This window comes from Euleptes europaea, chromosome 1 (assembly GCF_029931775.1).
Source record: "Euleptes europaea isolate rEulEur1 chromosome 1, rEulEur1.hap1, whole genome shotgun sequence".
In the NCBI taxonomy this organism is placed as follows: Eukaryota; Metazoa; Chordata; class Lepidosauria; order Squamata; family Sphaerodactylidae; genus Euleptes; species Euleptes europaea.
Genome location: NC_079312.1, coordinates 158,192,102 through 158,205,852, shown reverse-complemented (window position 1 = coordinate 158,205,852; position 13,751 = coordinate 158,192,102). Strand labels below are relative to the sequence as shown.

Genomic DNA, 13,751 nt, shown 5'->3' with positions numbered 1-13,751 from the left:
GGATGTTCTTGGGAATGGAAAATGACTTGTTGCTTTTAGGGGAAAATCCAGACATCCACTTCACTGAAGTGTTCGTCTCTTCAGAAGATCAAGGTAGAAGATCTGTGTGTTCCCAAAATAATTCATTGGACAGGCATTCCAACTTCAAAAGGGGTTTCACATGCCAGTACACCATATTATGCTAGTGGCTGTATTAAAATGGAAGCATTAAAATTATAGCTGACTTTTTGCTCTTCTGTTCTTTTGGAACAGAACGTTGCATATTGGCAGCTGACCCTAGAATCATGATTGCTTTGCCTAATCTTGGCCACAAATCACTGTTCCAGTGTTTGCCTTCTGGCTTCTGAGCCAGTAGCATATTTGGAGAGACTCAATTGTGTTAAGTGTAAAAATGCACTTGGAATGCTAAAAGTGAGAAGTCACACAGGTGGCACATGTCTGTAAATCACATGTTGATTACTTCAGGGATTGTGCATGCACATGAATGGAAAGTGGCTGAACAGCTAGCTACTCAAAAGTAGCAAGCTTTTGAGTAGCACAGCCTTGCTCTAATTGAGGCTAGTTCTGTGCAAACTACTGAAGAAAGCTGGATTCATTCTCTGCTGCTATGGGGCCGAATAATAAACTTTGGTGAAGAATAGAGGTTCACATAATTACTGGCCCAAGGCCGCTGGATGAATTAGTGGCTAAGTAGTTAGTTGGCTTCCACCAAGAGTTCAAACTATTGGCCCAAATCATCTTGTGAGTGGGAGATAAAGTGCTTGGCACTGCTATGCCCCTGATACTTCCTCATTAGTATGCAGGGTAGTGTCTGGCAGTTCATGCTCTCCTTGGCAAACTGGCATTGGGTATAAATGGAGAAACATTTACTGATGTGTGATTTTTTTCCAAGAGACTGGTTATTTGTTAGTTCTCTGAAGTTACCTTGGAAACCATGGAGTAGTGTCTGGTTTGCATGCAGAAGACCCCTGGTTCAGTCCCTGATTTATCTAATTAGAAGGGTCAGGTAGTAGGTGATCTGAAAGACCTCTGCCCAACATCCTGAACTGCTGTTAGTCAGATTAGACAATGCTAATCTAGATAGACCCAGGGTCTTGATTTGGTATGAGCTGGCTGTGTATTTCTTTGCTAAGTTTATGTAACCTTTATCCCTACAGCGTGAGTGTATCTCCATCCATGTGGGCCAGGCTGGTGTCCAGATCGGCAATGCCTGCTGGGAGCTCTACTGTCTTGAACATGGCATCCAGCCTAATGGGCAGATGCCCAGTGACAAGACCATTGGGGGAGGAGACGACTCCTTCAACACATTCTTCAGTGAGACGGGTGCTGGCAAGCATGTCCCCAGGGCTGTGTTCATAGACTTGGAGCCAACAGTGATAGGTGAGCATACAAGCTACTTTGTCCTGGCTTTCTATAAACAAGGCATTGAGTGAGGCTATAGCTCAGTGGTACAGTACACTCATACTTGATGTGCAGAAGGACCCCAGTTCAATACCTGACACCTCCAGTTGGAAGATCTTGGTAGCAGAGCTGAGAAAGACCTCAGAAAATACTTGATTTGCCTACTGGAGTACATGGCCTTGGGATAAGTTGGCCAGTGGACTACGCCTGCTTCTTTATAGAGCACTGAAGATTGTATCAGTCCCAGACTCTATTTTTGGTGCCAGGGTTGAATGCAGAAACACAAGCAGTAATGTTCAGAGTGCCCAAACTACCCATATTATGGCAGGTTATGGCACTTGTCAGGAGAGATGCTGGGATAGACTTGCATAGCAAAGAATGCTAGCTTTATGTCCCCCAGTACTCACTATGGAAGTGAGGAATCTGATGACTGTATGCAGAGTTCTGCATCTCCTGTGGGGAGCGGGGGCTTTGCTTGCTCCATAAAAGCAAGTATGTCCTTGAAGGCAGCAAAATTAGATATTAGGGCAGCATCTGAAGGCATGGAGTGGTGAAATACAGAGAACTTCAGGGGCCAAAGGGTAAGGCTTCATCATACAGTTTCAAGATTTCTTTCCTGAACAGCCACCCAGCAAATAAGCTGTGTGGCTCTGCCTCAGCCATTCTTCCCTGGTATCCCAATGCTTCCTAAAATTCAAAATTGTTCCTTTCAGTTTTGTGCAGCTGTTGCATTCATCATAGGACTTGGTTGTGCTGGCGTTTCATACACATGGGCTCAAAATAGCATTTTAAGTACTCTTCACTTCTTTCCACAGATGAAGTGCGCACTGGAACCTATCGCCAACTCTTCCACCCTGAGCAGCTCATCACTGGCAAAGAAGACGCTGCCAATAACTATGCCCGGGGCCACTACACCGTTGGCAAGGAGATCATTGACTTGGTTCTGGATAGGATCAGGAAGCTGGTGAGTGATCGGCAGCCAAGGGCAGCAAGAGGAGTCCTTAGCTTCCCATGGTCAGAGCGTCAGATGAGGATCTGGGAGGCCCAGGTCTGAAACCCTACTCTGCCACGGAAGCTGTGTTCTGGCCTCCTGAAGCTGCAACTAGCCCAAAAGCACCATTTGCATGCAAAGAGGAAATGCTGCCCCTCCAAACTAAGGTTTGCCATCTGGGCTGATTCTCAGCTGTAGGCAAGAGTGGGCTGGTTTAAACCAGATTTTAATTACACTGTGTTAACATCTGCAGTTGTTTGCTAATTTCAGTTCCTTATAGATCATAATCTCCTGTCTTCATGACTTGTAAAATCTAGTTGTTTTGTTTGATCCACATTACTTGGCCTTCCAGCTGCCCCCAGAAACCAGTTTTCAGGTTGGGGCATGAATAGTTTGTGTGTATGTAAAGTGCCATCAAGTCGCAGGCGATTTATGGCAACCCCTTATGGGGTTTTCAAGGCAAGAGAATAGCAGAGGAAGGTTTGGCAGTTCCTTCCTTTGCATAGCAACCCTGGTATTCCTTGGTATTCCCATCCAGTTACTAACCAGGGTTGACCCTTCTTAGCTTCTGAGGTCTGACAAGACAGGCTATCCAGAGCAGAGCTAAATAGTTTGGTCTATGCTTATTTAAGATGGAGATGATAGAAGATGGGGAAGACAACCTCTAAGCAAATGACTCTTCCTGAGGGAAATGTCTGTACATTTTGGTATGGTGACTCACAAGTCCAAATTTACTTGGTATAGTGACCCACTTAAAAAAGCACATGCACAAATCACTGGCTTTGTTACCCATAGATTGGGAAACATTGCCTTCGAACCACTTTAGGGACTGGCAGAGTCTTCCAGCATAGCAGCTGCTAGAAAACCAGTGATGGCCCCTTAGGCCTCAAACCAATCCCACAGAGGAGTGCAAGTGAGCTTAATGCCCTTATCCCAACTTAAGTTTCTTGGTACTTGTCTCTTTGTCTCTTCTTGTCAGCCAGGCTAGCTTTACCACTATAACCATTTTCCCTTTTCCCTTTTCTGACCTAAACCTCTAATTAAGGCCAGGAATGACTTGTAAAATTTAACTTGACTGTGTTTGATCTATATTTTGCTTGCCAGCTGCCCCCAAGAACCAGTTTTCAGGTGGAAACATAAATAGTTGGTCTGAGCTTATTTAAGAGGGGAGGTAGTTGATGGAAGAAGTGGGGGTAGAGTAGGTATGGTCCGGTTTACTCCATAATCCCTAAGTTTGGATGACATGGGAACTGCATTTCCTTTCAAATACTTGCTTGGGCAACTTGAGGAGAGATTTGGGTAGGACGGAGGCAAACTGATAGTGGAGAAGTCCTAGAGAATGCCCCTCCAGGTGCTGTTATACCATCCTGGCATGTTGTGAATAGCTGCATGGTGCTCATAAATCTGTCCAGTTCAAGGCCACATAGATTCTTCTGTATTCTTTCGCCTTTGGGAGAAACTATCTAATGTGTAGCATTTGGCAATAGGGGAACTTGACCGTGTCAATGTCAGGATGAGCTTGGATCTCCTTGGCTGACAGACTTGTAAAGCTTGAGCCAGTTTTAACCTAGCTGGAATGTAACTGAAGCAGCTAGCATGATCTTAAGGACTTCTCACATAGCCTTTTCCTTATCTCTGTTATAACTTGGAGTGTTAATCGCAGATCCAAGTAAATTATGTCCAGCTTCAACTGCTTAGTTCTGGAATCTTCTACTAAGAAAAAGATGGCAGCTTTGGTTTTTGTTAATAATTTGTGTAGCAGAAGAGTCTTTCTACCAATACGCGCTGCTCAGTGTGATGCTTGGGGTTATATCTGTTGCATTCTGCATGATTTGGTGACATGGGTCTGCTTCAGTGCCACAAGGAGAGAGGATGGCTGGATCTTGGGGGTATAAATGTAAGGAAGCTTGGAGTGTGAAGTTTGGGAGACAGTGCGTTTGGTGCTTCGCAGAATAGAGGAGGATGGTCCCCACCCCAAGGAACTATCTATAATTTTGCCTACAGGAAATGATAAGAGAAGGGAAGTGGGTATAAATCGGAAAAGAATGTTCCCTCATTCCTTTTACATATGCTTGGGCTACATCTCAGTACAGGAGGAGTATTAAAGGTTTGTGCCAAAGGTTCATAGAGATGGTGGGTCTTGAAAGAGGGAGTTGGTATAGATTATTGTATTCCAATCAACCATGTGATCTTGCTGAAACAACTGTTGCTTCCCCTCCCCCCTCCAGGCTGACCAGTGCACAGGTCTCCAGGGCTTCCTGGTCTTCCACAGCTTTGGTGGTGGCACTGGCTCTGGTTTTACTTCCTTGCTGATGGAGCGCCTGTCCGTTGACTACGGCAAGAAGTCCAAGCTGGAGTTCTCCATCTACCCAGCCCCTCAAGTCTCCACGGCTGTCGTTGAGCCCTACAACTCCATCCTGACCACCCACACGACCTTGGAGCATTCTGACTGTGCCTTCATGGTAGACAATGAGGCCATCTATGACATCTGCCGCAGGAACCTTGACATCGAGCGCCCCACCTACACCAACCTCAACCGCCTCATTAGCCAAATCGTGTCCTCCATCACAGCCTCCCTCCGGTTTGATGGTGCCCTGAATGTTGATCTGACAGAATTCCAGACCAATTTGGTGCCCTATCCTCGCATCCATTTCCCTCTGGCCACCTATGCCCCAGTCATCTCTGCTGAGAAAGCTTATCATGAACAGCTGACTGTAGCGGAGATCACAAATGCTTGCTTTGAGCCAGCCAACCAGATGGTAAAATGCGACCCTCGCCACGGTAAATACATGGCCTGCTGCCTGTTGTACCGTGGTGACGTTGTCCCCAAAGATGTCAATGCTGCTATTGCCGCCATCAAGACCAAGCGTAGCATCCAGTTTGTGGACTGGTGCCCCACAGGTTTCAAGGTTGGTATCAACTACCAGCCCCCCACAGTGGTCCCTGGGGGCGACCTGGCCAAAGTGCAGCGTGCCGTCTGCATGCTGAGCAACACCACGGCCATCGCTGAGGCCTGGGCTCGCCTGGACCACAAGTTTGACCTGATGTATGCCAAGCGTGCCTTTGTCCACTGGTACGTAGGGGAGGGGATGGAGGAAGGGGAGTTCTCAGAAGCTCGGGAAGACATGGCTGCCCTAGAGAAGGATTATGAAGAGGTTGGAGCAGACAGTGCTGATGGGGAAGATGAGGAAGAGGAGGAATATTAAATTTTCTGCCTTTTACTTCTGCCTCTTGACTGCTGCTACTGTCCATTGTGCCAATACTCATTAAAAGCTGTCATTCAAAAAACGCTGTTTACTCTTCTTTGTATACAACAAACTCTGCTCTGTACTACCAAGCTGTGTAAAGAGCCTGTCGGTGTTCTGCTGTGGTCTGGTGCCATCTGGGAACATGCTTGTTGAATGGCTGAGTGGGACTGGCTAGGCTCTGAACTTGGCAAGGCCTGAATGACTGTGGCAGGAGGGAAAAATTTGCAACTCAGTGATGCATTCAGGAGCATTGGCCTGGGAATGTGGAGTGCTTCAGCAACTCTGGCTGAAGCAGGAGCTCAAGAAGGGTAGAATCACTTATCTGGGTGTCTCATTCCCCTTTCAGGAGGGACCTCAGGAGTACACTTGGTAAACCTCTGGGGTTTTTGTTTTTTTGGGAGGAAGATGTAGCTGTCTGAAGGGAATCAAAAGTCCTATCTGTTAAAAAGCCCTGTACACAAGCCTGTGTGGACACCCTTGCCTAAGCCTTCGTGTAACTGTAAGGATCAACTATGTTAAAGACCAGATGAATTAAACTTAGCTCCTGGGCCATAACTTGCAAAGTCTGTAACATTCATGTGGGAAAGGGAAGGTAGAAATGAATGGAGACATGATCCAGCATTGGATGTTGAAGTTTGTAGCATCTTTCCCCTTCTGCCATCTTATTCGTTAACTTCCCAATCACCATCTGCATGGAAAAAAAGGATACACAATGCTTCATCTAGCAGATCTCATTGATGGGGCAGAAAATGAAATAGGAGGAAGAGGATAATGTTGGATGTACTAGATGGTGGAAGAAGCAGTAAAGTGTTTCAGTCCAAGTTCTTCTGGACCAAGGCTTAGACATGCCTCAGAATAATGGACTTACACAGCTGCTGTGCAGGAATCTTATTGCTGTGATTAATCTTGTGGCACCTTTTTAAAGTTTTCCTAGACCAGGGGTGGGGAACCATTTTTCTGCCAAGGGCCATTTGGATATTTATAACATCATTCGCGGGCCATACAAAATTATAAATTTAAAAATTAGCCTGCTTTATGTGGTCAAACATTTAGCCAAAAGGCACGACAGGAGACGGCGCCGAGTGTCTGCCACGTAGAGCAACTCGCTTTTGAGCTCTGCCATTCTCAGCTGGGCCCAAAAAATGCAAGCAGGGCACCAAACACAAGACACAGTTTGTTGGGCGGTCCTAGCAGCTCCATAGCTAACGACTCTTCTTCAAGGGGGGGGGGGAAAGGTTCCTTTTCTCAGCAAAACAAACTCATCCGCCTTGAATAGAGGCTATTCCTGTCCGTGGGAGGGGGCGAATCGCCATCTTGGATCCTTCTGAGCTAGAGATCTGCCAGGACTCACAAAGGGCCAGACCAAATCATTTCGCGGGCCTTAAATGGCCCCGGGCCTGATGTTCCCCACCTCTGCCCTAGACCAAAGCAGGAAGCGAGGAGTATTCAGAGGAATTCCTTTGTGGGAGCAGATGTCCAGTCATATGGTTGGCATATGTCGCAGCTTTTTAATGCCAATGCTGCATGCGTCAGGGAGTTTTAGCTGCAGACTGCTGATTCTTAGAGCTGTGGTAAAACAATGGAATATTTGTAACAACCTTCGAGCATCACTTCACTCTCCTTGCCCCTCAGGGTAGCATAATGCATCTCTTACATATCCCAAGTTATTCAGTTAAAGGAAAATTTCTCCCTCAAGCTGTTCCTGGGGCAATGCCAGCGATAGCTATGATGTGTAGCTGTTAATGCTGGGCTCTAGAGCTGGTTTTAATTTGGGGTGGGAGGGGAGGGAGCTTGGTAGTTTAACTCCTAACAGTCCCTCTAAATACACTGGCTGTGATAGGTAAACAAGTTCTAGCTGGGTGCTGAGAAGAGATGTGTCTGTACCAAAATGGAGTTGGAATGAAGTTGAGGAACTGAGTTCAGAGCCAAAGGTTGTGTTGGGAACTGCTGAACTGGAAAACCAGAAAAGTTGCTTATTAATAGATTTGGATGGTTCAACTCCTTTTTTTAAAAAAGCGCTTATAGCAATGGTACTCATTCTATGGGTTGTGAAGACCCACATTCATAATTGCGTGTGTGAAGTGTTGTCAAGTTGTAGTCAACTTATTGCAACCCTGTAGGGTTTCCAGGAGACTAACGGTGGTTTGCCATTCTATTCCTCCACATAGAGACCCTAATATTCCTTGGAGGTCTCCCATCCAAATACTAAACAGGGCCAACCCTGCTTAGCTTCCGAGATCTGATGAGATCAGGCTAGCCTGGGTCTTCCAGGTCAGGGCACATTCATAATTACCACCTACCAAAAGCCACATGACTTCTGTGTGCCCTGTGCACTACACCAAACACACATAATAATGTAACTATTAATTTGAAATATATAATTGCAATATATAATTGTAACCTTTTAAATTAACTCAATACTTCTCTCCGCCATGATTGAACCTGTTTGTCCTTTTACTTCCCCTGCTGTCTTCTTGCAGCCTCCTTGACATGAGGTTTGATGCTCAGGTGACAGCAAGATGCCCAAGGCCATTCTGCCCTGTGCCAGGGAGACAGTAAGAACTTGGAAAATTCCTGGAGGTTTGGGGATGGAGCCTGGGGAAGGGAGGCACCTCAGCAGGGTATATTGCGATAGAGCCCGCCCTCCAAAGCAGCCGTTTTCTCCAGGGGAACTGGTCTCTTATCTGGAAAACAGTTGCAATTCCAGGAGATCTCCAGGCTCCACCTGCAGGTTGGCAACCCTAGTGAGAAGGCAGAATTGGGACGTAGAAGCAATGTGGGTACCACATGGGGGAACAGTGCTTAGTAGAGCCAAAGGTGGCATGTCAAAGAGCCACTGAGTGAGCATCACTGACTTTTAGTGACCCCAGAGGATGACCATATGAAAAACTGCATTGATGTCAAAAATATGAACTTCTGGAGCAGCACATCTGCCATTCTATTGGCTCCTGAGCATTTTGGGTGAATCGCTGCCGTAGTTAACAAGCTTTTCTGTAGTAGTACCAGCTCTGGAGCTGCCGTTGGTCGAAGGCTGCAGGTGTTTTTCAGACCATACACACTTTGCGCTTGTCCTCTCCTCAAAACTCCTCTTACTGTTCCAAGTTTAAGGCGGGAAGGCAGAGGAGTAAATGAGTGGGTATATAGTGCTATGTCTGCAACTTGGCACTACGCTGGTGGCGCATTGCAAAAACAGGCTCCTGGCAGAGTTGTTTGAGCAGCAGAAAAAAAGGGAAGGTGAAAATGGAGGTTGTCTTAATGACTGCTCTGCTTTCGGCTATGCTGTAGCCATGTCTGTCTGCACAAACAAAAACATAGTGTTTAGAGGCCTGTAGGACGTAGCTGTGTGAAGGATGTCTGGCTTTGATTTATAATAGCCTGGTCACTATGGTCTTGGTTAATTGTATGCTTGCTGATGAGAAGGCTGTCGGCCAGGATTCCAGCTAAAACGTGGGACCCATTGAAATCTGGCAAATTACTGCATAGCCCTCAAACTACCCAGGGAGACTAGGCTACTTTCACAGTACAAAGTATTGTACACTCCCAATAGAATTAAGGGATGCAAGGCCCTTTGGTGCAGAGGAGGAAGACAGACCTTTGAGCGTGAGAGGCAGCATTCATTATGTTCTGCAATGTTCAGCAGGTGGCAGTAAATCTTGTTCTGTCCATTTCTTAGGATTTGGGTGGTGCTTGTTTTTCCTTTTCATTCTCTTCATATTTACTCAGTAGTTCCAATTGTACTAATCGACCATTTCCAAGCACTGCAATAAATTGCTGCACATTTTATCAAGACCAGATAGGAAAGAGGAGCTAAATCTGTATCACACATGCCTTTCTTAGAGACTCTGAAATTCCACTTATCTCTAAGCTTCCAAACTGAAATAGCTCTGAATCAAATCAGATACACAACTTTTCAGTGACGCTGATCCTAACTTCCTTCCAGAACAAAGGGGAGGTATGCACTTTTCTGTGTAGAAATCCAGGAGTGTTGATAAGCTGTTTCCCTGTAGTGATGTAGCTTAACATTTGTATCAGAAATCTACTGGAAGTGGTGGCAGACACTCTCAGCCTAAACCACCTAACAGAATTGTTGTGAGAAAATGGTGCAGAGGAGAAAGATGTAAGGGGAAGGCTGTGGCTTGGTGAAAAAGCCTCTGCTTTGCACGCAGAAGGTGCGAGGTTCAATTTCTGGCATCTCCAAATGAAAGGACCAGGCAGTAGGTGATGTGAAAAGACCTCAGCCTGAGACCCTGGAGAGCTTCTGCCAGCCTGAGTAGACAATACTGAAGATAATGGACCAATGGTCTGATTCAGTACAAGGCAGCTTCATGTATGATAGGATTACCAACCTCCAGGTGGAGGCTGGAGATGTCCCAGAAATAATGACTTAGCTCCAGTCTACATAGATTGCTTGTTTATTATTTATCTAATATTCCACTTCTCCTGGAGAAAATGGCTGCTTTGGAAGGTAGGGTATTATACCCTACCAAGTTCCCTTCCCTCTCTAAACCCCACCCTCCTGTTCTATAGTAACTTGGAGTGGTTAGGGTCAAGTTAGTACACAAGACCTGGGCTCAAATCCTGCCTGCCTCATGCTACTTTCTCCCCTCACTCTTGATTTATCGTGAACTTCTTAACGGAAGGACAAGATATAAACATAATCCAATACATCAGGATTGTGTTTTGCTTCTCCCTTGGAACTCCAGATACCATGGGATGGGTGGCAGAGGTCCCAACCGGGCACTGAGCAGTAGCGTTGCCAGCCTCCAGGTACTAGCTGGAGAGCTCCTGCTATTACAACTGATCTCCAGCCGATAGAGATCAGCTCCCCTGGAAAAAATGGCCGCTTCGGCAACTGGACTCTCTGGCATCGAGGTCCCTCCCCAAACCCCGCCCTCCTCAGGCTCCGCCCCAAAAACCTCCCGCCGGTGGCGAAGAGTGACCTGGCAACCCTACAGCAGGCAAAGGCAGAGGCATCATGGGTTATCAGACCATTGGTGTAGAACACTGGTTCCCAACCTGGGGTCCGTGGACCCCCAGGGGTCCACAAGAACTAAATTAAGGTCCGCAAAACAAAGTTCTAAATCCATAATAAATTAATATTTTCAATTAAAAGTTCTCTATTAAAAATATATATATATATTCAAATATTATTCTAAGTTTAATGTTTAACTAACAGTTATGATTAAAGTTTATTTTCAAATTTTTGGAATTTTTATTTTGAACCTTGGGGTCCCTGCACCGAACAAAATAGTCCTAGTGGTCCCTGGTCAAAAATGGTTGGGAACCACTGGTGTAGAACCAGCTACACCGGATGACAGCTTTTTAAAGGCGGTGAACAGGGAGGGAATACGTGTTGCGTGGTTTAATGGCTGCTAAAGAAAGAGAAACCGCGGAGGGTGGGCGAATTCCCTGGAGTCCAACCGCAGGAAAGCGGCTGCCGGATGACTTCAGAAGCGGCTTTTACTGATGGCGTTTTCTTTCTTTGTCGCTGGTTTCTGCTCGCATCGCGCAAACCAGCAAGGGATGCTTCGGCGGCTCTCCCAGGTGCAAAAGCCGCTCGCCGTCGGAGCCAAAGAAATAATCCCAAACCGTTGCACACGCAACCGCGCCCTCTAGTGTACGTCTGGATACGTCCGGTCCGGGCGGAGGAAGATGCGCGTAACAAGCGCTTGCCTTCGTTTCGGCCTCGCCATGAAGTTATGCAAGCCTACTCGGAAAAAGGGCCCACTGTCATTCATTGGGGCTTACTCCCAAGTAAACGTCCTTCGCAGCATTGCAGGCAGGGGACAAGGGCGTGGTGAGGGCCCAAGATAGGCGCAGGGCCCCTCCTTTTCCGCCTGGGTTCTCTCCCAGGCATCACCCCGCGAGCCTCTTGGGGCGCAGGAGTCCGGCCAGCAGCTACCGGCCTGGGGAGAGGAAGGCAGGACGGACGAGCTGTTTGCGGGTCTGCGGCTGGCGCCGGGCTGCGTCACGAGTTGGCCATGCAGGGTGTTTGGCTGCCGGGGGAGGGGGGTGTGTGTGATTCAACGCATTGCTCAAATGCAGCGTTTTAGCCGCACCTCAGAAGGACGCCTGGGGGCCCGGGAAGCCTCCGAATGGTCTCGTTTTAAGGTCCCGGTGGTACCCAGCTTTCCAGAAAAACCTATGGAAGGCTTGTCCCCTGGTCCCAGGTAGCGGAAGCTGTAGTTCATCTATTCTGCATATGGCCAGAGAAGCATTTTATTGCCTCCTTGTTCCAGGTTCAGAACTGGTTCTAGAGTTTGGCCCGGTTCCTGCAGCTGATGGACGACAAAGGGCGAAAACGCAGGGTCGCTTTAAGCCTCCTTTATTCCCTGTTTCAGCCAGGATCGAACGCGTGCCTTTTCGCCGAACGTGCGTTCGATCCTGGCTGAAACGGAATAAAGGAGACTAAAGCGACCGTACGTTTTTGCCCTTTAAAGTGTCCCAGGACACTGGCTCCTCCCTGCTATATAGGGTTGCCAGGTCTGGGTTGGGAAATACCTGGAGAATTTGGGGGTGGGGCCTGAGGAGGGCGGGGTTTGGAGAGGGGAGGGGCTTCAATGCAGTAGAGTCCAATTGCCAAAGTGGCCATTTTCTCTAGGTGAATCTCCAGCCATCACCTGGAGGTTGGCAATCCCACTGCTATATATGCAAAGTATTGAAAATAAATGGTCAGATAAGGACAAATTTCAGGAAACCAAGGGGCCACAAGGCTTGGGGTGGTGGAAGTTGTAAAACCACTGATGCTTAAACTCTTCCTAATGAATAGAATTATCCTCACCTCCAAACTAGTTATCTATGTCTAGTTGTTTTTGAAAGATACAAAGCAACATTTTTACATGTTAACTGGATCACCTGCTTTCTAACAGGATGATATGTTTAATTTTATTTTTAGTAAGCTATGTTTGATATTGCTGCAAATTTTAATTTTAAATTACAAAAATATTTTTTGAGGTTTTCCAGAAGGCTCACATTTTTCCTTCCTGTTTCCATTCAGGATACGAATGCTGTCCCTTTCCATTTATCTCCAGTAAAGAAACATGACTCATTTCAGTCCCTTAAGATCACAGCGTGGTCACTTTCTTCTTCCAGATATTTGATTCCAATAGTTGTCTTCCTTTGTACAATAAATTATGTTTCATTGGTCATTTTGGACCAAATGACACCTCATAGAAGGATACCGTGTTTAAAGACTAATACATCTATTACACCAAACATTGGTATCTTTGAGACTCCCTCCCCGATTTCACTAACGTAAATCCTCATCTTCTGAACACCTTATTTTTTAAATTGCATTGTTAACACATCTGATGACTTCGATGAACAATCTGATGTATCCCTGTCATTTATTTATTTAAATATTTAAACCCTGCTTTCACGCCAAAGCAGCCCCTTGTCCCTTCCACCGTTTTATTCTTACAGCAACAACCTTGTGAAGTAGGTTCACAAGTGAACCTTGTGAAGTAGGCTGACAGAGAGCGACTGGCCCAGGGTTCCCCAGGAGGCTTCCATGGGGGGCGGGGGATCAACCTGGGTCTCCTGGATCCTAGTCTGACACTCTAGCCCAGGTGTCCACAATGTGGTATATCTGTAGGTGCCATGGCGCCCACCAACACCTTTTCTGGTGCCCACCAAGTGTTTTTAGAAAGTGGGCAGGGCCAGGTGGGGCTTTTGCCCAGCAGGGTTTCTGGTTGGTCACTGGAGATGTGATGGGCAATGCATGTTTTTAAAATATATTGCTTTAGCAGCAGCTGCCGCCATAGACCAAGGATCTTCACTGTGTGACTGAAGGTGAGCTGGGGCAGCAAGTTTGTAGCTGGTTCCACCTCCTGCAGCAGCCATTTTGTGGCTGCGCCCACCCTGCTGTGACAGAATTCCAAAGGTGCCTGGAGGCTCAAAAAGGTTGGGGACCGGTGTTCTAACCACTCTACTACACTAATTCCCAACATATAAGGCAAAAAATTAAAATTGCATTAGCATGTGTTTGATACTCACAAATCTAGTCGGGCAGCCATATTAATTAGTCAGTAGCAGCAAAACAAAACAGGAGTCCAGTGGTAATTACATTTTGGTTAATATTTATGGTGCTACAGGGCTCCAGTTTTATTTTA

General features: G+C 46.6%; 2 protein-coding genes across 2 annotated transcripts in view; one reads left to right on the top strand and one right to left on the bottom strand.

The window, feature by feature from the left end:
- The window catches only part of LOC130489224 (tubulin alpha-1A chain), a 129,703-nt gene that overhangs the window by 62,010 nt on the left and 53,942 nt on the right, over positions 1-13,751 (bottom strand). The gene's annotated exons all lie outside the window — the stretch shown is intronic.
- Positions 1,155-5,598, top strand: LOC130489291 (tubulin alpha-1C chain-like). The gene is made up of 3 exons (XM_056862993.1): positions 1,155-1,380; positions 2,217-2,365; positions 4,621-5,598. The coding sequence occupies exons 1-3, from the start codon at positions 1,260-1,262 to the stop codon at positions 5,596-5,598; spliced, it is 1,248 nt and encodes a 415-aa protein (XP_056718971.1). The 5' UTR covers positions 1,155-1,259.

Coding starts and splice junctions, on each gene's coding strand:
- LOC130489291 (XM_056862993.1), top strand. CDS start 1,260: ATGCCCAGTGACAAGACCATTGGGGGAGGAGACGACTCCTTCAACACA. Junction 1,381..2,216: donor CTTGGAGCCAACAGTGATAG/GTGAGCATACAA, acceptor TTCTTTCCACAG/ATGAAGTGCGCACTGGAACC. Junction 2,366..4,620: donor TGGATAGGATCAGGAAGCTG/GTGAGTGATCGG, acceptor TCCCCCCTCCAG/GCTGACCAGTGCACAGGTCT.